At 47.7% G+C, this 27,982-nt stretch overlaps 2 protein-coding genes across 3 annotated transcripts in view; both read right to left on the reverse strand.

Annotated features, from left to right (window-relative positions):
- The window catches only part of LOC133359397 (basic salivary proline-rich protein 2-like), a 248,246-nt gene that overhangs the window by 80,591 nt on the left and 139,673 nt on the right, over nucleotides 1–27,982 (reverse strand). The window lies entirely within an intron of this gene.
- On the reverse strand, nucleotides 3,386–27,578 carry LOC133359615 (uncharacterized). The gene is made up of 13 exons (XM_061578083.1): nucleotides 27,560–27,578; nucleotides 22,607–22,726; nucleotides 19,824–19,883; nucleotides 18,944–19,024; nucleotides 18,413–18,490; nucleotides 18,108–18,185; nucleotides 16,063–16,140; nucleotides 14,245–14,289; nucleotides 12,344–12,421; nucleotides 9,778–9,837; nucleotides 8,315–8,413; nucleotides 3,839–3,919; nucleotides 3,386–3,476 (listed from the first exon to the last, which is right to left on the reverse strand). The coding sequence occupies exons 2-13, from the start codon at nucleotides 22,683–22,685 to the stop codon at nucleotides 3,442–3,444; spliced, it is 852 nt and encodes a 283-aa protein (XP_061434067.1). The 5' UTR covers nucleotides 22,686–22,726; nucleotides 27,560–27,578; the 3' UTR covers nucleotides 3,386–3,441.

Raw genomic sequence — 27,982 nt, forward strand, 5'->3', positions numbered from 1 at the left:
GCCTTTAACAGACTGTTGGGACAAGTGCTGTTAGCGAGCACCTATGAAGGCCGGCATGGGTGGGTGGCCAGCACCATGCCCTGCCGCCTTTGTCTCCCCATTGGCAATGGTTACTACACACCGCAACCAAATACTCATTTGTGGGGTGAGTTGTCCTACGGGAGGCCCAGGACCGATTCAGATAATCTCCATCACTGGTGTTCGCCGTGAAAGGGAATCGAATTCGGGTTACCGGCTTTGTAGCGCAGCGTAATGCTAACCGCTACGCTACAGCTCCCCTCTTTGCGTATCACACACACGCGAGTGTGAATTTGTTCTACTCTTGGTGGTGGCAGCAGCGATTAGGTTCAGGAGCTCGATGCCCAATGCGGGGGTCCTGCTGCTGCTGGCACAACCAGAGGGCTTCAGCAGAAAGAGCGAGTCCATGTTTTGCTGTTCCTCCTCCATTGAAGGAGCGCAGGCCACAGTGGTTTTACTATAGAGCCCTCTAATAGTATCTGTGTACAGTAATCCCTTGTGAACCGCGAAATATAATTGAATTCTATGTACCCGTTTACCAACCGCGAGATTCGATTGACTTCTGTACAACCGTTTACCGACCGCGAGCATCTCGGTAAACAAATGCACCTGCCATTTCACTCCGGTGGTGGGTGTCCACCTCGGACCCCATTCAAACTCAGTGGCCTGGTCTCAGCCAGCTGAGGATAGTAACAAGCAGAAATTTCAACATCGCTTGCCCCCCCCCACCCCACTCTACAGCAGCAACCCTCTGAGGGGGTGGGGGGGGGTCTGCATTCGCGTGCCGTGATTATGACGTCGTTGCGTGACACACATTGCATTGTGACGTCATTACAAAATTTCGTGGGCGGGGCGCTGTAACAGCATGCAATTAATCAGCGACAGTGAATAAATTATGTTAATGTGGAAAGAAGCCAATCAGCGTCAAGGGGCAGCCAATTGTGAGCTTTTTCGATCGACAAATCGTATACGATCCACAAATGGTCGGTTTCGATCCAGAAATCACGTGACAAGAATCACTTAAAATGTTCAAGCATTGGTCAAGCTTTGTTTCGTTGAAAATCGGTCAATTGCCATTGAATCGAGCATTAAATCGTAAAAAACGTGGATTCCCGGCCAAATATTCCTTAAATGGGCATAGCCAGGGCCCCTTTACTCCACATATATGGGCCTAAAACATGACCATAATTTATCATTAATTCTATCGCGGATTAATTTTGTCCTGTTAACTGCGCTGCTGATGTCGATCAGTTGCCCGTCCATTTTGTTGTACAGCACCGCACAGCGAACATTGAATTTGCAGCACAAGCGTGGTTCAGGTGCATAGCTGTCAACCCCTACGGTTTACTACCCCGTATTCTTCTACAGGGAAATTGAGTTTTCAGGTCCGCACGGCGTACAGCCGTTTTCAATGCGGGCAACAATTGTTTTCGTCTATTTGTGTTTCTCTCATGATGGGACTTTGTCGGATGAATGTTGAGATGTACAGGGTGCTTCAAAAGAAAATGTTAAAACTTCTGGGAATTTTGCAACAATACCACAAGAAATGTGCCTCCGGGGCTCTGGAGACCACCTGGAGAAGAGTCCAGGCAATGCGTTGACAATAATGGCGAAAAAGTGAAGACTCTTTGACGTTTTGAAGCTATTAACATTACATTTGTTATCATGTTACAGTGTATTATCCGTACATTTTTCATTTAAAACGACAGTCCCATATCAGTGTTAACATTTTTTTTAAGCACCCTGTATAAAGAAAGGCACGGGGGTGACCAATACGGTCTGAATTGGTCTGTAATAAGGTTGGCACTGATAAGGGGTTGACAGGTATGAAGGTATGTAAAGTTAATGTAAAGTTTATGTATGTTTTATAATGTTGTGATGGAACGTGCTGTATTTTATTCGGTGTTTAGTTCAACTATGATAACGAGTCTGACTCCCTATTTCCCACAGGCTGCTCTTCCAACCGCGGATTTGCCAACCGCGATGCGTTTTCAGGAACCTAACCCTCGCGGTTGGCAAGGAATTGCTGCATCTCTCTGAGTCGCTATATATCTCTGAGTGTCTGTGTTTCACTGTGGGACCCTATGTATCACTGTCAGTCTCTATGAAACTCTATCTCTAAAGGTCTCTATCTCTCTGTGTCTATGTATCTCTATGAATCTCTATGTACCTCTATCGGTCTCTAAGTATCTCTTTGTGTCTATCTCGATGAGTCTCTATGGAGCTGTATGCATATCGATGCGTCTGTATGTATCTCTGTGGGGCTCTATGTATCTCTACGTGTCTACGTATCGGTAAGGGTTTCCTACAGGGCCTAATCGCGTCGGGGTTGCAAGGCCACAGTCGCATGGCTGTCCCTTGTCTCTCGTCTCTTCTTCTACGAAAGGTTGCCGATTCCTGGCTTCACGCGGCACCGTTCAGGAATGCGTCGACCGCAGTATTAACACGCAGTCGTAGTTGTAGGGCTTTCACGACCAATGTTATCCATAATGATGATTTTTTTTCGTAAATATAAATGTGTCATTAAACCTGCCACCATCGCCACCCGTCGACAGCCTAACGGTGACGTTCATCACGTCAACAAAACGCCGCCAGTTTAGTGACCACTTGGGCTTGTGTGTGTGTGTGTATATGTTGCGGAGTAATGGTAGTGTAGCAGTGGTTAGCGCTACACTGCGCTACGAACCTTGGCGACCCGGGTTCGATTCCTGCTCACGGCCAACGCTGCGTGACGATCATCTGAACCGGCCTCTATAGGTGCTCGCTAACAGCACTTGCCCCTACAGTCTGTTAAGGCTACACGGGGGATATTCGTCTTGTCTTTGTTGCAGACTAAACCCACAGCGGCCACCGCGTTAAGCGAGGGCTTTCGGTGTAACGGGACCCATGAATCACGATTACTATGACACCACCACCACCACTATCACCACCACGACTATCATCACCACCACCACTATCACCACCACCACTATCACCACCACTATCATAGTGCAAGTCTGTTCCGAGACGCGCGACTCCCAGCAGGACGACCCGGGGAGAACGGGGGAGTTGGGGGTGGGGGGAGAGAGTGAGGGGAGAGTGAGGGGAGAATGGGGAGAGAGAGTGAGGGGAGAGTGGGGAGAGAGAGTGAGGGGAGAGTGGGGAGAGAGAGTGAGGGGAGAGTGGGGGGAGAGAGTGGGGAGAGTGGGGGGAGAGAGTGAGGGGAGAGTGTGAGGGGAGAGTGGGGAGAGTGGGGGGAGAGAGTGAGGGGAGAGTGGGGAGAGTGGGGGGGAGAGAGTGAGGGGAGAGTGTGAGGGGAGAGTGGGGAGAGAGTGGGGAGAGAGAGTGAGGGGAGAGTGGGGAGAGTGAGGGGAGATTGGGGAGAGTGGGGGGAGAGTGGGGGGAGAGTGGGGAGAGCTCGTTGTTGCTGTTTCGGTAATTTCTCTATGCGCTTGGATTTCCCGGACGCCGGAAGGGACCTGTGGGGGAGGAGACAGCGGAAGAGCGTTACGGGTTCATCACAAACACAAAGATCCCCCGTATATCCTGAACAGACTGTCGGGGTATGTACTGTTAGCGAGTAGCCCCTATGAAGGCCGGCAGATTGTCACACGAGGGGGTGGGTGGCCAACACCACGCCCGGCCATTTGTCTCCTCAAAGTTAATGTTTATCACTCACCTTGGGACTGTGGGCAGTGACAGTGGTTGGTGTGGGCGGAGCAAGTGGGGAGTGTGGGTGGAGCCAATGGGGGTGTGGGCGGAGCCAGTTTGCGTGTGGGAGGAGCCAGTGGTGGTGTGGGCGGAGCTAATATGTTTTGGTTCTGCATGCGATGTCCCTTACCGGTCTTCTTATGCCGCATGTATAACAACGCCCCTCCTCCGGCCACCACAAGCACCCCGACTACAGCTCCAACAATGATGCCTTTGGAGGAGACAGAGGTCGAGTTTGGAAGGGTTAGGTTGTTTGTATACACGCACTCAAACTCACTCTCACTCACTCACTCTCACTCAACAACAACAGCCATTCAAAGTGGCGGTGATGTCACCACGGCGCTTGTGCCAAGCTAGGTGCACTTAAAGGCCACGTGAAGTGTCGAACGCCCGCTGGCAGGAGGTCACGGGACAGACCCAGGTGCCATGGGTTGACTGACCATCTGTGCCCCCTACTGTGCCAACTTGCTGTGTTTTAGCCCCCAGGCACTCCCCTCATTGTGTAATGGGTTCAACTGAGTCGCAGACGTAGACTTGGAGGCAACACATTTATGCAGTTCCAACACACGGGGTAACTTCCCCTTGATTTGAAGCTTTCGTGACTGCAAGGATTCATATTCTTAGGTTTTTTCGGTAAAGTCACGTAGGTAAAAAATTAAAATTAATAAAAGTTATATAAAAATCACTTGATACCGCTATCGTGCTGTGACAGTTCCACCTGAAGACGGAAGCTTGTGTTGCCTCCTAAACGTCATGATTTTTATTTTATTTTACTTTTATTCATTTAAATTTTTTACCTACGTGACTTTCCCGAAAAAACCTAATAATATAACTTTCCCTTAACAAAATAACAACCTATGGTGGTGACCACCAGGCTAACTACACTAGTTACAATGTAACTGCTACTACGGACCGGGACCAACAGCTTCGGCGCGGGTCCACATGTTGTAGACTTGTTGAACGGAGAACGTAGACGAAGGTTTCTTCCAGGATGAACAACAACAACCCTGGTCCCTCTCGGGACTCGGCTTATATTCTCTGCGGCGTGGCCAGCTCCGCCCTTGGCCACGTCCACCTTCTAGAATCCTCGGGAAGGATCTGGGTCCCAATCACGTGACCGCCTCTAGCCCCCTCTGGAGGCCCCTTTGTAGACTTAACTGGTCACGTGTCCTCCCGGGTCAACCAGAGTGCCATGGCTTCGAATAACCTCATCCTTCGGCTGGCACCCACACACCCTGTCCTGTATTGTCGGCACTGCACGCCAAGCGTGGTGCCATCTAGCGCAATCATTCAGCGCTCACTGGGTCCCTCTAGGGCCGGTACCTCACCCACACCACTGTGGTATCCGCGATGTCACTACACCGCATGCCGTGCCCCTCTAGGGCCGGCACTGCACCCAGCATGTTGACATCTAGCGATGTTACTACAATTGTGAGCATCGCTCCTCTGCCCTCCGTTGTTGCTGCAAGGTGACTGCCTCCAATTGCCGAGAAACGTTATTCACGATCCTCCTCCACAGAGGCCGATCTTGACACCACTGGTGGCAGTTATCGGCAAGTCCACTCAGCTCCACATTCTCTTGTACCACATCGCTCCATCTCTTCTCTAGCCCATGCCGAAGATGTTCAATTATGGTGGTCCATGTTTGCAAACATAGAGAAGGGAGGGCATGGCCGTGGCCGAGAAGACTCGAAGCTTTGTGTGGAGCGACAGACCAGGTAGCTTCCACACAGCGTTACGCAGCCGATGAAAAGATAATGCCACTCGACTGATTCAGAGTGAGACCTCTGCTGTAAAACCGGAGCTGGTCATAAGCACACTAATTGGGTATGGAAAACTCTCCACTCTCTCCACAACTGCCCCATCACCAATGGGGATTTGAGGGGATGGAGTTTCTGATGGTACAAAATACCCAGACACGTGCTTATTTTTAGTGGAGCTAAGAGTAAGGCCCCACCTCTTAGTGGTATGCTCCAAGTTCAGAAGCAGCGCCTCCAACTCCTCTTCTGAGTGAGCAGCAATCACCAGATCATGGTTGACCAATAGGGAGCCATCCCTTGACCACATCCGAGCATCAATCAGCCTCCCATTGCATCTGTATCAGATGGAGATTCCTCCAGGACAGCCATAGAAGGCTTCATGAAGCCGATTTTTTTTAAAATAATGTGGGACCCAAAGGACATCCCTGTCACACCCCAAGGTGAAGAGGGAATGGCTCCGCCTCCCGGCTACGTCGTTTTACCTGGGCCTGCACACCATTGTGAAGGTTCTTAATGATTGTGAGCAGAGAGTCAGGGACTCTGAAAGCACGAAGAACAACCCAGAACCCAAGCCTATTCATGGTACCATAGGCCTTGACCAGGTCAATAAAACAGAGATGTAGGTCCTGTTGGAATTCCCGACACCTTTGCTGTAATATACGGACAGAAACATGGCATCTGTGTAAAACCGCCCAGGCCTGAAACCACAAAAGGGCTCTGCAAGCCTTTCCTCAGCGTGCCTGGCAAAGCAATATTGAATAATCCTTGCCAGGACCTTTCCCGGAACACTGAGGAGGGAGATGCCCCTGTAGTTGTTACAGTTTGTGCCTCCCCCTTCTTAAATAGGGGGACCACCAGGTCATTCTTACAATCCTGTGGAACCCATCCAGTGATACAGACTGTTATTATGATGTCATGTAGGGCAGTTTGCCCACAAACGCCATCCTCCCTCAGCATGTCGCTTCGGATCATCTCTGCCCACTGCTTTTCCTGGTCTTAGACTGGATCGCCTTCTGTACTTCCTCAACAGATGACACCTCAGCCAGCCACTCACAGGGGGTGACTACTTCTTACAATATTAGAGGCACTTCAGCCTCAGCAGGGTCATCCCCACTTTGCCCCATGATGTTTTCCAGGCTGAGGGATTTCCCCTCTCCTAAGACCTCACAAGAATACTTGTCAAATCTGCAAACCTGTTACTGGTTGTCAAAGATTGGATCACCTTTCTTTCTCTTTATGATGGTGATAGGTGTAGTGCTGCAAGTTACTTTTTTGATGAAATTAAAAAGTGGTTTGTTAGCACAGGCTACTGAAGCAGACTTCACCTCCTTAGCAACCCGTGACCACCACGTACAGTAGAACCTCTGGTCACGAACGCTTCTGACCACGACCAAATCGGGTTCTGACTAAAGAATTCACAACATTTTTGAATCTGGTCACGAACACAAACTCGGGTGGCGATCAAACACGGCCACGGCCGATTTCCCCTTCCGCGCCATTTTTTTTGTAAGCGCCAAATTTCCTGTTGTTTGTTTACAAACAACAGCGACCCACGTGTGGCCGCTTGTTCAGTCAGTCTCGCTTAGTAATCGGTCTCGGTCAGACGTGCGCTAATTCGCTGTGGACTCTGCAGTATTTTGTGTATTTTTGCATTAATTTTGCAATTAGCCATGGCCTCTAATCAAGTGAAGAGTGGTAATGTTAGTGAGAAGAAGGTTTAAAAGAAAATTTAAATCGTGAAGTAAACGTTCATACGATATTACGGTGAATGCTTCTATAAACAATACTGTACCCAAACATTACTGTTAACTTACTTTCAATAGAAACATGAATTGCTCATACAAAAATTATCTCTCTCTCTCAGAATCGACCGACTGATGTATCAGACGAAACAATCATCTTGTTGAACGATTCTAAAACTTGACACGGCAATGTTAGTTATCTCTGTTGTTCAAGGTTTTCTCAGTGTTATTCAATGTTTTTACATTTAGTTTACTATTACACTGTGAATCATATGGCATAATTAACTATTTTTGTGCTTAAAAATCTTTAAAAAACAATATTTATATACAGTTCGTATGAGTCTGGAACAGATTAATCGTATTTACATACAATCCAATGGGGAAATTATGTTCGAGTCACGACCAAATCGGGTTACGACCAAAGTTATGGAACGAATTATGGTCGTGACCAGAGGTTCTACTGTATCCTTGCAGCGCCACACGCCTCTCCAAACCTCCGAGCGAAGGCTACGGTAAGCCTCCTCATTCTCTGATGTGGGATGCTATAGACAATGAGAGTGGGCCTGTCACTTTTTCTCAGCCAGCTTGAACACCTCCTCTGTCAGCCAGGGTCTCTGGGGAGGTCTGTGCCATGTACCTAAGGCAGCCATTGCAGCTGCATGAATCATATTCCTAAACCTCGCCCATTTCCCCTCGACATCCGGAGGAGTGGGGGACGATGCCAACCGCAGCTGCAAGCGATGATGAAATTCTCGCTTTCAACTTTCATCAGCTAGCTGAGACCAGGCCACTGTGGATTTAAATGGAATCCTGGATGTACACCCACCACCTGAGTGGAAGAATGGCAGATGGAGTCTCTCTCCCCTTGGTCGCGTGGATTTTTCTCCACGTCCTCCGGTTTTCTCCTCCACATTTAAAATGATCGTGTGTTCAGGTATTTGGCTGCTAAAAAAAATATCCACATTATGATGATGATAAGCCACTTCATTGGGCTATTATTTGTGATAGCCAGTTCGCTTCTGAAAAAGAGCTACACAGCTGAAAGTGGGGACTGGTAAAATAATTTTTAAAATCAGATTGTGCTGCTGCTGCTGTCGAGCTCACCAATGGGGATAGGTGGTGATGGTGGTGGTGCTGGGTGCTTTTTGATGCATTGCTGCAGCGAGTCCACACAGCCAGAGATGGATTTAATCTGCTCACACTCTGAGTGACGACACACACACATCAACGTCACCGCCATCATCATCACCATCAACAACATTATCACCACCATCATCAACATGATCATCACCACCATCATCACCAGCATCATGAACATCACCATCATTCCCACCATCATGACCACCATCTTCATCATAACGATCATCAACAACATTATCATCACCATCAGTAACATCACCACCATCATCACCAGCATCAACATCACCGTCCAAACAAAATGACAATGGTTCTCGCCTTTGGAATAGCTTGCCTGAGGATCTGAGGGAAAGAAATCTTAAAACATACCTTTTTAGATTGGCTTTTAATTAGGATGCCTTTATTACGCGTTTATTGTGTATTTTATTATACTTTACGCTCATTATAATGTCATGTACTTTTTTTTATGTATCATTCTTATTGTTGTTTATATTGCATCAGTCGCTTAATTTAGTCCTGTTAAGCACTTTGTTTTGCTTTGCTGCATGAATTGTGCGATATAAGTAAAGCTTGATTTGATTTGATAGTCTGAACAGACTAACACGTAGGCGACCAATATCATCCATAATACAGGATTTTTGGGTTAGATCGCATAAATATATAAATGTACGGCTATTTTAGTACACACAATGGGAAAAAAGTACGAGATAATTTACTCGCATAATGCACATGCATAATGTACGTTGATTCATTAATACCCCCCCCCCCGCCACTTTGCGACAGAAGAGCAAACAAGTGTTGTCATCACATTTACGCCTCTATTTAAGGAACAAAGCAGGTGGACTTCTCCACAAATCTGGCTGTCGCCTGATGAAGCTGGTTATAATTACTGGCAAAACATCTTACTGTTGTGGCTTGGCTCTCCAACACACCGGTGTGTTGTACTAGTAACGAATTGGCATGTTCTGGTTACGTGACAAACATTACTAGTTGGCCGTGTCAGGCGGTGGCGGGTTTAACGACACATTGATATATTTGTGTGATCTAACCCAAAAAACTGTATTATGTCTGAACAGACTGTTAGGGCAAGTGCTGTTCGTGAGCACCTATGAAGGCAGGCACGGCACTCAACGAGGAGGTGGGTGACCAGCACCACGCCCCGGCTGCCTTTTTCTCCTCAATTGTGAAGTTTACACACCACACTAGGTACTCTTTTGAGGCTGAGTCGACCTAGAGGAGGCCCATGATCAATTCATTGATGTTGACCGTGAATGGCAATCGAATCGAACTCGGGTTGCGGGGTTCATAGTGCAGCGTGCTAAACAGCTACACTACCGCTCCCCATAATATCATCATCACCACCATTATTATCATCATTATTAAACTATATGTCCACACCTCTACACAACATTTCCCCACGCGTGGCTCACCGTGCGGGTAGTCGACCGCTATGTAGGCGCATTGGTCGAGATTGAACTTTCTCTTGGAACCTAAGAGAGAACAACGGGGAGACAGAGAGGGAGATGGAGAATCAGATGTTAACTACCTTGCCTGGTATAGTTGGAGTCTGCGTGTCTCTCTCTCCCCGTGGTGGTCACTGCATGGATTTTTGTCTCCGGGGCTTCCGGTTTTTCCCTCCACATTTAGAATCGACATCAAACGTGTTGAGTATTTGGCTGGTGCTATAAATTTCCACGTGATGATGATAAGCCACTTTGTATTGATAGACAGGTCGATTCTAAAAAAAGCTATATAAGTCAGTGGGCCTTAAAATAAAAATAGTTAATAGTTTTTTTTATTGATAGAGGATGAGAGAGGGAGAGATAAGAGAGAGGGGTGAGAGGGAGAGAATCAAACTCCGAGTCGAAGTGATTGATATTGTCAATCTCTTAAAGTGAGGGAAAAAGTATTTGATCCCCTGCTGATTTTGTACGTTTGCCCACTGACAAAGAAATGATCAGTCTATAATTTTAATGGTAGGTTTATTTGAACAGTGAGAGACAGAATAACAACAACAAAATCCAGAAAAACGCATGTCAAAATTTTTATAAATTGAATTGCATTTTAATGAGGGAAATAAGTATTTGACCTCCTCTCAAGCAGAAGGATTTCTGGCTCCCAGGTGTCTTTTATACAGGTAATGAGCTGAGATTAGGAGCACACTCTTAAAAGGAGTGCTCCTAATCTCAGCTTGTTACCTGTATAAAAAGACACCTGTTCACAGAAACAATTAATCAAACAGATTCCAAACTCTCCACCATGGCCAAGACCAAAAAGCTCTCCAAGGATGTCAGGGACAAGATTGTAGACCTACACAAGGCTGGAATGGGCTACAAGACCATCGCCAAGCAGCTTGGTGAGAAGGTGACAACAGTTGGTGCGATTATTCGCAAATGGAAGAAACACAAAAGAACTGTCAATCTCCCTCGGCCTGAGGCTCCATGCAAGATCTCACCTCGTGGAGTTGCAATGATCATGAGAACGGTGAGGAATCAGCCCAGAACTACACGGGAGGATCTTGTCAATGATCTCAAGGCAGCTGGGACCATAGTCACCAAGAAAACAGTTGGTAACACACTACGCCGTGAAGGACTGAAATCCTGCAGCGCCCGCAAGGTCTCCCTGCTCAAGAAAGTACATATACATGCCCGTCTGAAGTTTGCCAATGAACATCTGAATGATTCAGAGGACAACTGGGTGAAAGTGTTGTGGTCAGATGAGACCAAAATGGAGCTCTTTGGCATCAACTCAACTCGCCATGTTTGGAGGAGGAGGAATGCTGCCTATGACTCAAAGAACACCATCCCCACCGTCAAACATGGAGGTGGAAACATTATGCTTTGGGGGTGTTTTTCTGCTCAGGGGACAGGACAACTTCACTGCATCAAAGGGACGATGGACGGGGCCATGTACCGTCAAATCTTGGGTGAGAACCTCCTTCCCTCAGCCAGGGCATTGAAAATGGGTCGTGGATGGGTATTCCAGCATGACAATGACCCAAAACACACGGCCAAGGCAACAAAGGAGTGGCTCAAGAAGAAACACATTAAGGTCCTGGAATGGCCTAGCCAGTCTCCAGACCTTAATCCCATAGAAAATCTGTGGAGGGAGCTGAAGGTTCGAGTTGCCAAACGTCAGCCTCGAAACCTTAATGACTTGGAGAAGATCTGCAAAGAGGAGTGGGACAAAATCCCTCCTGAGATGTGTGCAAACCTGGTGGCCAACTACAAGAAACGTCTGACCTCTGTGATTGCCAACAAGGGTTTTGCCACTAAGTACTAAGTCATGTTTTGCAGAGGGGTCAAATACTTATTTCCCTCATTAAAATGCCAATCAATTTATAACATTTTTGACATGCGTTTTTTCTGGATTTTGTTGTTGTTATTCTGTCTCTCACTGTTCATATAAACCTACCATTAAAATTATAGACTGATCATTTCTTTGTCAGTGGGCAAACATACAAAATCAGCAGGGGATCAAATACTTTTTTCCCTCACTGTATCATTGGGTTTTGGGTTTCTGGTGGCCATCACTGTAACACCGCCCACCCCTACCCCTACAGTGGGGGGGAGGGGAGGGGAGGGGGGAGGGGGGAGGGGCCCAACCTGGAAGGAGTGATGCCTATACAGGAAGGGGTGGGGTCCAAACAGGAAGGAGTGGGGCTCAAACAGGAAAGGCTGTACATTTTTTAGTTTGATGCGATGGCGAAATTAAGGAGTGATTTGCGCTCGCTTATTGCTGTGAGTATTGCTCCTCTGCCCTCCGCTGTAGCAGGAGGGCGACTGCCTCTAACTGCCCAGTAGCAGTGTCCTTTACGAGCCTCCTCCACAGAGTCTCCGTGTTTGAAGAGACTCTATGTATGTAGAATCTCTGTGTATGTAGAGTCTCTGTATGGAGGAGTATTGGAATGTAAAGTCTCTCTTTGATGAGACTCTATGTATGTAGAGTTTCTGTGTAGAGGCTTTGTGCGGAGGAGTCTCTGTGTAGTCTCCTCACCGGGGTTCTTTGCAATCTCCGAGTGGTGGGAGCTCAGGCAGTCCTCCACTCTCTGGAAGCACGTGTTGTAGGCACACTCTGCAGGGGGCACCACATCACCCGCGGTTAGCGCCACAGCCTCCGTGAGTGTGTAGTGTGGGTGGGTGCGTGGGTGTGTAGTGTGGGTTCGTGGGTGGGTGGGCGTGTAGTGTAGATGATTTGGTGGGTGTGTGGGTAGGTGTGCACTGCCAAAACCAAGGTGCTATGCTTCTCACCGGGACTAAAGCGGGAAGTTATTTTCCCCCAATTACATTCCTTAAATAATGATCAAATAGAGCAAGTCAAGATCTATAAGTATATTGGGGTCATCCTGGATTAAAAACTGAATTTTGAAGATCACATTGATTATATTGGGAAAAAGACAAAAATTTTAATTGATTTTCTATATCGACACAAGCACTGCTTCCCCCCTATGTTCCGTTTGGAATTGATAAAAGCTACCATACTGCCTCTACTTGATTACTGTGACATCGTGTATAAATCAGCCCCAAGTACTGTACTGAAGAAGCTTGACTCAATGTATCACTCGGCCTTAAGATTTGCATTGAACTGCCCATATAGGACTCACCACTGTGATCTCTACATTGGGTCAAACTTAACATCTCTGAATGTTCGACGGCTTGTGCACCAGATCTTATTTATTCATGATGTACTTACAAAAAATCCGCAGATTACCTGCTGGATCTCCTCTCTGTTTCAAAGAACAAATTTGACCTAAGGTCTACAATCATTTACCAGCTTCATATTCCCTATTGCCGTACATATACTGGAAGAAGGGCCTTTGCTATTGATGCCCCCAGGGTCTGGAATGCTGTTGCAAATAAATTGAAACTTGAGTCACTACCTATGAGATCTTCACTCAAAACTGCTCTAGAGGAGTTGTACACCCCTAGCTGTCACTGCTATTCAGTGGCCTAAAATAAAATGTTTCGCTCCGGATGACCGCTGCAAAGTATGACCTGTGTTTTGATTTAGTGTGCTGATCTTAAAGGTGCATTGAAAAATTATAATACTCCGATTGATGCTCTTGCTGTTGTGGAGTGACTCATGCAGCCAGCTATGGCTGCAGGGTTTTGGTAGTACATGTTGTTTATGCCATTTATTGTGAAAATTCCGTCACAGTTCCTATGATCACTGTTTCATTGCTTTCATGGCTTTATTTTGGTGATTTCGAAAAGTATATTGGTTTAGCCATGTTTGTTTGTTGTAGTACAGAGTTAGACTGATGGCCTTAATCTAAGTTGTGGTTGTTGTTGGTTGTTTGACTTGCATCCCACTGGGATGTTTGCACACAGCGGTGGTGTACGGTGTTTTTTCTGCAATATTTTGCTGTCTTTTCTTGGATTTTCTGTTTGCACTCAGTCACATATTCACTTTAAGATGTTTTTTGTTCATGTTTTTGTTTGTTGCGGTTGCACTCGATTCAAGAGCCGAATGTCTCACAGGACTATACTTAATAAATGAACTTGAACTTGTGGGTGGGTGAGTGGGTGCATGGGTGGGTGTGCAGTGTGGGTGCGTGGGTGGGTAGGTCGGTAGGTGTGTGGATGCTACATAGGTGTAAGCCTCTGAACATCTGTAGGCCAGTCGCCACCATTGCTCTCTTTGTGTGTATCTCTGTGTGAGTCTGTGTATCTCTGTGTGAATATTTGTTTCTCTGTGTGAGTCTGCATGAGTATGTGTATATCTGTATGAGTCCGTGTGAGTCTGTGTGAGTCTGCGTGTGTGTCTGTGTGAATCTGTGTATCTCTGTGTGAGTCTGCGTGTGTATGTGAGTCCGTGTGTGTCTGTGAGTCTATGTGTCTGTGTGAGTCTGCGTGTGTATGTGAGTCCGTGTGTGTCTGTGTGAGTTAGTGACTCACGCTCGGCCTCCTTGGTGATTGCGTGTTCGTTCAGCTCATTTAAGGCTACAAATGCAGAAACCAGGGAGAAGAACCATGAACACACATGAAGCCTGCAGCGACCATCGCCAAACACACCATGACCCCTACTCACCCCTTTACTGTGACCCCTATCCCCTACCCTTTTATATTCCTCCTGCACCTCTCTATCATGACCCCTACCCTACCCTTCCCTACCCCCTAGGTACCCCTCTACCATGACCACCTCCTCTATCCCGTACCCTTCACGTAAACAAAACGTGGTGCCAATTAGTGACTACTTCAGCACTAACCGGTTGTGTGCTGGAGAGTAAACCACCAACAATATTTACAATTCTAGTATCTATGACATTTCACTTGGTGCGATTACAACAACAACAACAATCAGCAGGTTCATCACAGCGAAGTCTTCCAGTTTCAGTCTTAAATTGAGGAGTAAAAGTAATGTAATCACTGTAAGCCTATCTGGTGTGAAGACCAGATTGGGGGATAGAGTAGTCACATAAGTTACAATGGATCATATGAATCTAACAATATAAAGTACAGTAGTCCCTCGGTTAACAGTCACATCGGGTTAACAGTTTTTGGGTTAACATTTAGCCTCCCATATTAACCCCATGGTTTCGACTTAACGTTACAAATGTTGACAAACCGTAATAAGTTTACGTCACGCACAGTGGCGCCAATTTCGGCCAATCCAAGAGCTTTTAAGTGGTTGGTGAGCCATGCCCTCAGCCAATCAGCGACGCCATGGTGGTGGGATGTTAACTACCTCACCTGGTACACAGGAGGCTGTGGGTTACATCCTGACCCTCTGATGCCTGTATATTTGGAGTTTGCCGTGTCTCTCTCCCTGTGGTCATTTAGATTTTTCTCCGGGTCCTCCGGTTTTTCCATCCACATTCAGAAATATGCATTTAGAGTATTGGCTGCTATAAATTTCTACGTGATAAGCCACTTCATTGAGCCATCAATTGTGATGGCCAGGTCGCTTCTGAAAAAGAGCTACATAGCTCAATGGGCATTACCTGGTAAACTACAAATAGTTAAATTCTATTTATGAGCCATTTATACCTCGACTGGCTTTCTTTAATGTTATACGTTTTCTGTTTTGGCAGGGTAAACAGCTGTCTCTGGTGCAGACTCGGTAATTTTTTACTTCATTTTCTACTCATAAGTTAATTCGATTTTAATAGCTATTTTAGGTTAACAGGAGTTTTCATGGAACGGATAGAAAATGTTAGCAGAGGGACTTCTGTAACTATTATCGGTTGGGTTATTCACAGTTAATCAACATGCGGTGGATGCGTTTACATTTAGTTTGTTGTCCCTTCCCGCACCTGTGGGTGCTCCCACAGTGGATATTGGTATTCAATTTTAGCTACCTCGCCTGGTATGCAGGAGGTCATTGGTTCGATCCCGACCCTGACAATGCCTGCTGTATAATTTGCATGTCTCTCTCTCTCCCCGTGGTCGTGTGGATTTTCCTCTGGGTCTTCCAAGTTTTACCTCCACATTTAGAATCGACATCAAGCATTCAGATTATTTGGCTACTGCTATACATGTACATGTCATCAGCCACTTCGTTGAGCTATCGTTCGTGATAGGCAGGTCGCTTGTCTGAAAAAGAGTGACGTGGCTCAGTGAGGCCTTACACCTGGTAAAATAATATAAAATCCGTTCATAGTTTATACAAAGAAGACAAAGATCCCCCCGTATAGCCTTTACAGACTGTTGTGGTGTGTACCATTAGCATATCAGATGAACCCCACTTTGACACGAGGACCGACGGGCACCCACCGTGAGCTTCGATCCGGCGCTTCCATTCGCTCTCAAAGCACACCCGCTTATCCACCAGGTAGCCATTGTGCTTGCATGCTGCACAGACCGTCAGTAGCAAAACCACCACCACCATCATCATCATCATCGGTAGCAGAACCACGATTACCACCATCATCCTCGTGACCAATATCATCCACATCAGTAGCAGAACCACAAAAAACCATCATCGTCGTCATCAGTAGTAAAACCACCAATGCCATTCTGATCCATATCGGTAGCAGCACCATCACCACCATCTTGATCAATATCACCATCATTGTCCACATGCGTAGCAGAACCACCATCATCGTCGACATCAGCAGAACCACCACCACCATCACCACCATTGTCGTGATCAATATTACCATAATCTTCCACATCAGTGGTAGAACCATAAGACAAAGCTCCCCTGTATAGCCTAAACAAACTGTTTGGGCAAGTGCTGTTTGCAAGTTGCAGCACCTATGAAGGCCGAAATGGCACACGAGGGGGTGGGTGGCCAACACCACTTCCAGCCGCCTTTGTCTCCCCAGTGGCGATGTTTACATATCACACCAGGTACTCATTTGAGACTGAGTAGACCTAGGGGAGGCCCAGGACCAGTTCCAATAATCGTCACTGGTGTTGGTGGCCATGAGCAGGAATCAAACTCGGGTCGCCGGGTTCGTAGCGCAGCGTGCTAACTGCTACACTACCGCCATCACCATCATTGTCCACATAAATAGCAGAACCACCATCATTATCGAAGAATATAATAATAATAGGCTTCTGCCTCTCTGGCAATAACACAGGAGGTGTTTAAACATCAAATATAAACCTTTTGCAAGGAATTAAGTCTGCATTAACTGCAGGAGCTTGTGGCAAAAGATGCAAACATGCTCTGATAAATATATGATGCATTATCTTTAAAACTGATTGGCCTACACCAGAGACAGCCTTCTTTATAGCCTTGTCTCACTCCCAGTTTTAGACCAGAGAATGCCAAAATGTGAACAGTACAAAGGCAATGCAAGTATCATAGGATTCATCGGTTGAGCAATTCATCGTTGAGATACTGTCAAAAAGGTTCCATAGATAATGTCTTTATCATGATGAATATTATCATCATTACCATCATTGTCCACAAGGTGGACTAGTCAAACCCCTCCCTCTATACATTAGCCCCACCCACTTTTATATAGGCCCGCCAACTCCACAACTTAGCCCCACCCAGTGTCCATGTATGGCAAGCCCTCACTTAGCACGTGGCAGTGTTTACACTGCAACGTGTTTTCGCAATAACGCGGTTCGTCCATCGAGGGAACACTTTTCGCGCAATGTGGAATGTGCGTGCCATTATAACGCGGAACTCGCACACAGTTATAATGCTTGCACCATTTTCTGAGCGGTCGACGATGAGCCACTTGCTTGAGATGCACGGCTGAGCGGTATGGTGATAACAGTACGTGGGAACGATATCATAACATGCGACGGCGGCATACCCTCGGTTATTTGTCCTGCCATGTCACTGCGTGGCATGCGTATCAGCACATCGTTGTCGCGCCAAATTTGTATCGTTACCACATTATTTTAGGGGAAATCATATCTCCTTGACTTGGCTCTTTTGATAACGCATCCGCGCGCTAGAACAAGGACTGCGATTGTAATGAGCGACATGGCCACTTCCTGTTCATATAGCCACCACTGCCGCCCTACGCAAGATGTCCACCACCGCCACTGATCGGTCACCACCGCCACTGGTGTAGGCCAATTAGTTTCAAAGACAATGCATATATTATGAGAGCATGTTTTATTTGCATGTTTTGCCACAAGTGTGTATCATTAATGCAGACTTGATTCCTTGCAAAAGGTGTCTATTTGGCGTTTGAACATCTTAGCACCTCCTGTTTTATTGCCAGAAAGGCTAAAACCTATTATTTTCACACTGCCTCTGCTGCCCTACACAAAATGGCCACCACCACTGCCTTGCCCTATGCAAGACGGCCACTGATACCTTGCTTTATGCAAGATGGCAAATGACGTACTTGTCAGTGCGTCCATGGAGCCACGCGAGGTGATGAGGCACTTCGAGTCGGTGTCGGTGAAGTGGTCGCCCTCGCACTCTGTAGGGGGGGGGGAGCGCAAAGCGGCATCACGCGAGCAGGTCAAGGGATTGTGGGTCGACGGTGAGGGTTAGGGTTCAGGGATCGTGGATTAGGTGTGAGGGGTTTGGGGTGTCTGTTAAGGATGAGTGGTTGGGGTAGAAAGGTAGTGGTAGAGAGGTGGAAGGGTAGAGGGGTAGAAGGGTAGGGGTAGAGGGGTAGTGGTAGAAATATAGAGGGGTACTGACGTTCTTCTTTACTGAGGTACTTGTTGAGTGGTGATTCACACTCCTTTCGGGTAAGCATACACTGTTCCATCTGACAGTCTGTAAGAAAAACATCACCACCATCAGCACCACCACCATCAACAACAACCGCCATTAGCCACTAAGTGGCGGTGACGTTACCACATGAAGTGTCGAACGCTCGCTGGCAGGTCACTGGACAGACCCAGGTGCCACGGGTTGACTGACGAAGATGACTGGCAGATGCACCACCTGTGCCCCCTACTGTGCCAACCTGATGGTTTCTAACCATGGTGCTCTGCTTGTTGTGTCACTCATTTGCCCTCCTACTGTCCATTAGCATCCTTCACGAGCCTCCTCCATAGATGCCGATCTTGACACCGTTGTAACCGGTCATTGGCAAGTCCACTCAGCTCCACATCCTCCCCTACCGCATCATTCCACCTTTTCTCCAGCCCATATCATAACCACCACCATCATCACCACCATCATCACCAACATCACCACAACCATTGTCATCACAGAGGCACTTACTTGAGATGTCGTCAGCCGTCTGTTCGGTTTTCTTGGCAGTGCAGATGATACTGGCATTGAGGCACTTCGCGTACTTGCAATCTGCATGAAACGAATCACAGACCAGATACAATGCCAGATGACAAGCCAGATCACAGACCAGATTATGCAGCGTATCACTCACGTACCAAATCACACACCAGACAGGATTGTATTTCAAGCCAGATCACAGACCAGATTACAAGCCAGATCACAGAGCATATCACTGACCAGATCACAGACCAGACCAGAAGGCAGATCACAGACTAGATCACGAACATACCAGATCACAGACCAGATCACTCATGAACAGACTAGATCTTAGACCAAATACAAGTCAGATCACAGACCAGACTAGAAGGTATATCACAGACCAGATCACTCATGAACAGACCAGATCTTAGACCAAATACAAGTCAGATCACAGACCAGACTAGATGGCAGATCACAGACCAGCTCACTCAGACCAGATGACAAACCAGATGACAAGTCAGAGAATAGACCAGACAACTCACAGACCAGATCACAGACCAGATTACAAGTCAGATCACTGGCGATATCACTAACAGACCAAATAACAAGGCAATTCACAAACCAGATCACTGACTAGATTACAAGTCAGATCAAAGACCAGATCACAAACAGACCAGATCATAGACGAGATTACAAGTCAGATCACAAACCAGATCACTGATCAGATGATAGACCAGGTTACAAAACAGATCACAGACCAGATCACTGCCCAGATCACATACCAGATCACGAACAGACCAGAGCATAGACCAGATTACAAGTCAGATCACAGACCGGACCGCTCGCCCACACACCCACATGCATGCACGCGCGCGTCTGCTGTCCTGACCGTGGATTTCTTTGAGAGAAAACCCGCACTTGCGTTTGATTTCTTCATCACTCAGTTGATCTGTGTGAACACAGCACAGGAGTTAAACACACGTGTACACACAAGGGCATAGATCCCCATTGTGGTGTTAACAGACTGTTTGGGTAAGTGCTGTGAGTAGCAGCAGCTATGAATGCCAGCACAGCACACGGGGTGTCCAGTTCCACACCCGGCCGCCTTTGGCTCTCCTTTGATGATGTTTAGGACACACTGCACCAAGTACTCATTTTAGGCTGAGTTGACATAAGGAAGGTCCAGGACCGATTCAGATAATCGTCACCAGTGTTGGTCGTGAGTGGTAATTGAACAACAACAACAACAGCCGCCATTTGTCACTAAATCATGGTGACGTCACCACGGCACCTGTACCAGGCCAGGTACATGTGAAGTGTGGCAGGATCTCTACTGGCAGGTCACGGAACAGAGCCTGCAGGTGTTATGGGTTGACTGAAATGACTGGCAAATAAACCACCTGTGCCCCCTACTCTGCCAACTTGCTGTGTTTTAGCCGACGGGCACTCCCTTCATTGTTGCGAGCGTCGCTCCTCTGCCCTCCATTGTTGCTGGAGGGGGACTACCTCCAACTGCCGAGTAGCGTCCTTCACGGGCCTCCCGTACATAAGCCGATATTGAAACTGCTGGTTCCGGTCATCAGGTAGTTCACTCAGCTTAATATCCTCCTCTACCACATCAGCTGCATCTGTTCTCTAGCCCGTGCTGCGCCCAGTTAGCCCCCTCTATGCGGCCAAACAGAAGCTGCTTGGGCTGTGATGGCTGGGCATGCGGGCTACATGACCAGTCAACTCAGCCTTACCTACCAGAAGAGCTCACCGATGGAACTGTATCCAGATCTTTCAAGGATTTGTGAGCTCCTCACACAATACAGGCAGGTTAAACCCAGGACGGATCGTAGGCAGACCACCCTAAATGTTTCTAACCGGCGAAGATGTTCCATTAGGGGGGTCCACGTTTCGCAAGCATAGAGAAGGGAGGGCATGACTGTGGCCGAGAAGACCTGAAGCTTCATGTGGAGCGACAGACCAGATAGGTTCCACACAGCATTACACAGCCAATGAAAAGATAATGCCGCTCAACTGATCCGGAGTGAGAGCTCTGCTGTCAAACCGGAGCTGGTCATAAGCACACTGCCCAGGTATGGAAACCTCTCTACTCCCTCCACAACTACTGCATCATCAATAGGCCGTTGAGGGGGTGGAGTGTTTGATGACTACAAATACCTAGGCAGGTGCTTAGTTTTGGTGGGACTGATGGTAAGACCCCACCTATCTATTTAAAAACATTTTTACCAGGTCAAGAAACCTGCCCACAAACGATAGCTCAACGAAGTGGCTTATCAAGTGCAAAAAGCCAAAACCTCTCAAGGTATGTTTAATTTGTAGGGGAAAACCAAGGGACTCTTAGAAACAACACTCGACCACGGGGAGAGAGGCATGTAAACTCATACTCCAAATATACCGGCATCAGGGTCTCGGGATCGAACCCGCGATTACCATGGCACCACTTTTTAGTAGTACGCTCCAGGTTCAGCAGCAGCACCTCCAACTCCTCTGAGTGTGCAGCAATCACAACATCATCAGCATACATAACATGGTGGACCAATAGGGAGTAATTCCTCGACCACACCTGGGCATTAATCAATCTCCAATTGTACCATATGGAAAGTCCTCTGGTACAGCCATAGAAGGCTCCTTGAACTACGTCGTCAAAAAATATTTTAATTCATTTAGGAGCCAGAGGATATCCCTGTTCCACCCCAACGTGAACAGGGAATGGCTCTGACTCCTGGCCACATAGCTTTATCTGGGACTTCCCACAATCAACAAGGTCCATAATGATTGTGAGCAGTGAGTCAGGGACCCCTAAAACACGAAGAACAACCTAGAGCCCTACCCAGGTCAATAAAGCAGAGATGGAGGTCCTGTTTGAATTCCCTAGCCCTCTGCTGTAGCAAAAAGACAAAAAATATGGCATCTGTGATGAACCGCCCTGAAACCACATTGCGGCTCTGCAAGCCTCTCCTCAGTTTGCCTTGCACAGGGGCTATGTTGAATAAACCTTGTCAGGATCTTTCCCGGAAGGCCTGCAAAGGAAAATGATGGGGTGGGTGGCCAACACCATGCCCGGCCGCCTTTGTCTCCCTAGTGGCGATGTTTACACATCACATCAGATACTAATTTGCAGAGGTGTGGACTCGAGTCATGTGACTTGGACTCGAGTCAGACTCGAGTCATGAATTTGATGACTTCAGACTCGACTTGGACTTGCATAACAATGACTTTGTCCCACCTCTGAGGTGTGGACTCGAGTCATGTGACTTGGACTCGAGTCAGACTCGAGTCATGAATTTGATGACTTCAGACTCGACTTGGACTTGCATAACAATGACTTTGTCCCACCTCTGCTAATTTGAGGCTGAGTCGACCTAGGGGAGGCCCAGCATCGGTTCAAATAATCGTCACTGGTGTTTGTCGTGAGCGGGAATCGAACCCGGGTCGCCAGGTTCATAGTGCAGCGCACTAACCGCGATACTACTGCTCCCCACACGTGTACACACACACACGTGTACACACACACGTGCACACACACACATTTACACACGTGTATATATACACATACACGTGTACACACACACATCTACACACACGTGTACACACGTGTACACACGTGTACACACATGGCTACACATGGTGACTATTCACAGAGGTATCCTCCCGTCATCTCACCACTCTGAGCTGTGATGGAACAAACGATGGTGAGCAGCAGTAGGGTGAGGAGATACAGAACATCTCGAGTAGGGGCCATGGCTTCTCCACTCAGTTTTAATCCTCGTGCGACCAATGGACCTGCAGGATACACGGGTTGGAGGAGACATGGGGACGAGGAGACACGGGGAGAAGGAAGAGACACGGGGTGGAAGAGACACGGTATTGTATACATGCCTTTTCCAAAAAAATTTTATTAAGAGTGATATTGCCTATTTTTAATGTAATAGTTCTTTTTTTCACGTCTGGATTTAGCGAGTTCTAAAACAAACGCAGTAACGGAAGCCTGTGAACTCGTTCCTTGAGACAACAAAGGCAAAAGGAGCACCCCCTGCTGCCTCGCCCTTACACAAAGAGACTGGCATCTGGAGGTTAATTATCCACAAGCTTTGGCTTGGAAAAGTTGTAAATTTGGATAGACCACCACCTCATGGGAATATTTTCAAACATGATATTAAACGTTAACTTGATGATATAATGTATATGATAATGTAGCTCAGATCAAAAGGTTTAATATGACAATTTTTGTATATTTTTTATTCACAATTACTATTACGCCCCACGGTCTGGGATAAGCAGGTAAAAAAAACTACCTGGATCTTGTGTTTGCTCATGATTTTGAAAATATTTTTAGTGACCCCTGCTATGTATGGCAAGGTGATGGTTTTGATTGGGTCCTCAGATGGTTCTTTCCCAACAGTTGGGATGATAGCTTTACGGATTGTGTAGTCTGAATATCCATTCATCTTGAGAGCTTGGTGTACGTATTCCAGTTCGCATGAAATTCGTGATTTGATCCCATCTGTGAAGGATGTGATCCCTGACATGCAATACCCCGGCGTCTACAAACTAAGCTGTGTCTGCGGCAGTAGTTACATTGGGGAAGCTAAGTGACATGTCTCGGACCGTGTTCGTGAACACAAGGCTGATCTGAAACACGGTAGGACCAATACCTCGGCCGTGGCTGATCATTGTTTAAATGCGGTGGGCTCACACGACATTGAGTTCTCTAAGACCAAGGTACTTTGCAAGCCCACTGGCTATCAATAAAGATTCGTTCATGAGGCCATACATATGTATAGACACAGACACAATTTCAACCGAGAAGATGGGTACAAACTGAGCAATCATTGGAAGGACGTTATCAACCAGTTTAAGTCATAACTGGCTGTGATGTTCCCATCCTACCACCTTCTGATGTTAGTTGTGCTTTACGCCTATCTCAAACTTGCGCTTTCACAGGATTCACACCAACACAGCCACTCTGCGCGCCGATTACCCCCCCGGTTGCAGCTTTGCGATTTCCCATTAACGTGCTAATCTCTCATTAACATGCTAATTTTCACCTGGCAGCCCTTTGATTGGTGGAAAACCAACCACCGTCGGGTTGGCTGCCCACAATTTACTACTAATCAACGCTCCCTGGTAGGATACAGAGAAGACGGAAGACGAACACTGACCCCCACACGCATCCATCACGTGGCCACACAGTTCACAGGTGGTGACGCCACCTCGTGCAAGGATCGCACGGGAACTAACTCATATCGCACTTTACATCATAACTGGTGGACCGTGTATCATGATTGCCACCGTGATACACAAATCCACGGTATCGGGATGAATACTTTCGTTGAGATAGTAGCTGTTGTTTTTCTTTTAATCGCATATTACTAATTCGATCGTTGATGTTCTTCTAAACATTTTAAAAGCATTCCATTTATGAACCCATATGCCTGCATGAATACGATGATTTTTCAATGAGCTGTTTCTGATCGTTGATTCCTCTAAACATTTGACAAGGATATTTTTTTGAACACGTATGCCGACATCGATACTGTTGTTGTGGGTTAGCATGGAAGTATTATTTGATAACGTGATCATGAGATCCGATTGTTGATGCTTCTGACCATTTGATACGCGTAGTTTTTGGACACGCATTCCGTACGAATATTGCTATTTTCGAGTCTGCCTATCGCTTTCTTTTTCATCACATGATGGTGAATATTAGCCAATATTTGTTTTTTGTTATTGAATACGGATTGATGAGCACGTATATTTGTAGTGCCTGAAAATACACGCCACACGCGAGAGTGGGTGTACGCACGCGCAGAGTACAGTGGGAGAAAACGAGGTCGAGGGTGTTGTCGTTAGGCGTAGGGAGGTCAGAGACGAGTAGGGGGCAACTAAGGACACAGGGCGCTGATTGGCTTGGAGTTGTTGTTGTCCAAAGGTGGTACCGCGCTGTCTAAGGACAGTAGCAGGTGGTAAGGGGTGATTAAGGACGCAGGGCGCTGATTGGCCGAGAAGTTGTTGTTGTCGCTAAGTGGCGCCGCATTGTCTGGAAAAACATGGCAGGTGCCAGCGGGGCGAGTGGCGTCGTGGGGGATGCCTCAGATTAATTGGCTGGGGGATAAAGAGAGGGGGTTTTGGAGCAGACGGGAGTTCGCGCCTGGGAGGAGACGGAGGATGTTGGAGTTGAAGCAGCGGAGCTAGTAGCAGTGGAGAAGTGTAGGGTAGCAGTGGAGAAGTCTAGGGTAGCAGTGGTAAGGTATAAGGTAGCAACTGAGATGCCAGCAGAAGCGGCTGGGGTGTGGCGGAGAAGCTGATAGAGATACGGCTGAGTGTGACGGGAGAGTCGATAAAGAGCGGCTGAACTGTGACGGGGACAGTGGAGAGGAGCGTCGACGGAGAGACGCGGAGCGAGCGAGGCCGGCGGAACGCGGCGAGCGAGCGGAGAGCGCAGAGGAGGAATGTTGATCGGTGTTAGCTGGAGGATTGTCGTGTCAAGTCGAGCACTACATATTTGCATGGGTACTGTCGTTGCTATTAGTTCCTGATGATAAGAGGTTGATGCTAGAGTGAGATTAAAGTTGCTTAGATTAAAAACAAGTTACGAGTGCTTCTTTCCTACATTCGTGCATCATTGTCGTTATGACGAACTGTATCATGCGGTGAGATCTGAATCCCAAGATCTGACGAAATTACACACTTAATAATTGTTCAAGCGAGAAGAGGGGGAGACGCGGGGAGGTGAGAGACACGGGGAGGAGACAGACATGGAAAGAAGGAGACACGGGGAGGAGGAAAAGATACGGGGAGGAGGAAGAGATACGGGGAGGAGACACGGGGAGGAGACACGGGGAGGAGACACAGGGAGGAGAGAGACACGGGGAGGAGGAGGAGACACGGGGAGGAGACACAGGGAGGAGACACAGGGAGGAGAGAGACACGGGGAGGAGGAGGAGACACGGGGAGGAGACACAGGGAGGAGAGAGACACGGGGAGGAGGAGGAGACACGGGGAGGAGACACAGGGAGGAGACACAGGGAGGAGAGAGACACGGGGAGGAGGAGACGCGGGGAGGGGACACGGAGTGGAGGGGGAGGAGGAGACACGGGGAGGTGGAAGTGGAGGAGTGGGGGGGGATGCGGAAGTGGAGGATGTCAGTGGTCAGAGTGAGAGCAAAGTCGTGGCTGGGCGATTTCCCTTCCGCTGCCCGACTGTGGGAACTTTGGGCAGGAAAACGGCCGAGGGCTGTGACCCCCACGGCCTCTCTGCACCGCGATGAGGATGCGACCCGGGAGCCAACGTTGGACCAACGTTGCATTAACTTTGGCCCAATGCTCCCAATCACTTACCAATGTTGGTCTAACGTTGGACGAACGTTGGACCAATGCTTCCAATCACTTGCCAATGTTGGTCTAACGTTGGACCTACGTTGGACCAATGCTTCCAATCACTTGCCAATGTTGGTCTAACGTTGGACCTACGTTGGACCAATGCTTCCTGTCACTTGCCAATGTTTGTCTAACTTTGGACCAACGTTGGACCAATGCTTCCAATCACTTGCCAAGGTTGGTCTAACGTTGGACGAACGTTGGACCAATGCTTCCTGTCACTTGCCAATGTTGGTCTAACGTTGGACCAATGCTTCCTGTCACTTGCCAATGTTTGTCTAACTTTGGACCAATGCTTCCAACCACATGCCAATGTTGGTCTAACGTTGGACCGACGTTGGACTAATGCTTCCAACCACATGCCAATGTTGGTCTAACGTTGGACCGACGTTGGACTAAGGTTGGGCCAATGCTCGGACCAATAATGCATGTTTACCGAGGTTACAATGCAGTCATTAATCGTTCAAAATAGATTTTACACAGCAAAGACAAATGTCCCCCGTATAGCCTTTAACAGACTGTTGGGGCAAGTGCTGTTAGCGAGCACCTATGAAGGCCGGCACGGCACACGAGGGGGTGGGTGGCCAGCCCACGCCCGGCCGCTTTTGTCTCCCCAGTGACGATGTTTACTGCACACCGCACCAGGTACTCATTTGAGACTGAATCGACCTAGGGGAGGCCCAGGACCGGTTCAGATTATCACTGCCACTGCTATCGAACTCGGGGCTTTCCCCAGTTTGTAGCGCAGCGTTGTGCTAACCGCTGCGCCACCGCTCCCCCGCGACACGCACAGACTCACATAGACACACACAGACAGACTCACATAGACACTCACACAGACTCACACACACAGACAGACTCGCACAGACAGACACACATAGACACTCACACAAAAAGACACACAGATTCACACATGCAGACTCACAAAGACAGACTCACACAGACTCACAAAGACTCACATAGACAGACTCACATTGACTCACATAGACACTCAAACAGACAGACACTCACATAGACACTCACACAGACAGACTCACATAGACTCACACAGACAGACACACACAGACTCACATAGACACTTACACAGACAGACTCACATAGACACTCACACAGACAGACTCACACAGACTCACATAGACACTCACACAGACTCACACAGGCACACACAGACTCACACAGACTCACATAGACAGACTCACATAGACTCACACGGACAGCCCCACAAATTCACTCTCACCTTGTCTATCTCTCCCCGTGCTCTGAGCTCAGAAGGGGATTTCCAAGACCACTTCATCTCAGCCCCCCCTTGCCTCTCGGGCTGGAATGGACTCGCCCGCTCTGACGGGTACCCAGAGACAGCGCGGTTGGGTCAATCCACTGCGATAGGGGAGGGACGGGGGGTTATTACGTCAAGAATGAGAATCGTCACTTCTAAAAACCTGCGGGAGTGATGGTTTGTGGGCGTGTCTAGGTGTTGTGTGTCTTGTGGTGTTGTGCGGGGGAGCGGTGGCGCTGCGGTTAGCGCGTCTGCGCCACGAATCCGATAGTGACCCGAGTTCGATTACCGCTCACGGCCACCACCGGTGATAAATATCTGGACCTCTCCTAGGTTGACTCAGCCTCAAATAGGTACCCGGTGTGGTGTGTTGTGAATATTGTT

The sequence above is a fragment of the Lethenteron reissneri genome, chromosome 65 (genome assembly GCF_015708825.2).
Source record: "Lethenteron reissneri isolate LAM-NWPU_2019-01 chromosome 65, ASM1570882v1, whole genome shotgun sequence".
NCBI classification, from domain to species: domain Eukaryota; kingdom Metazoa; phylum Chordata; class Hyperoartia; order Petromyzontiformes; family Petromyzontidae; genus Lethenteron; species Lethenteron reissneri.

Excerpts from the sequence above, each read along its gene's own strand:
- LOC133359615 (XM_061578083.1), bottom strand. The coding sequence starts at position 22,685 with ATGGCCCCTACTCGAGATGTTCTGTATCTCCTCACCCTACTGCTGCTC. Across the intron at positions 14,290-16,062 it reads GCGCCGGATCGAAGCTCACG|CCTTAAATGAGCTGAACGAA; the intron begins GTGGGTGCCCGT and ends CTGCATTTGTAG. Across the intron at positions 9,838-12,343 it reads GGAGATTGCAAAGAACCCCG|GTTCCAAGAGAAAGTTCAAT; the intron begins GTGAGGAGACTA and ends GTTCTCTCTTAG.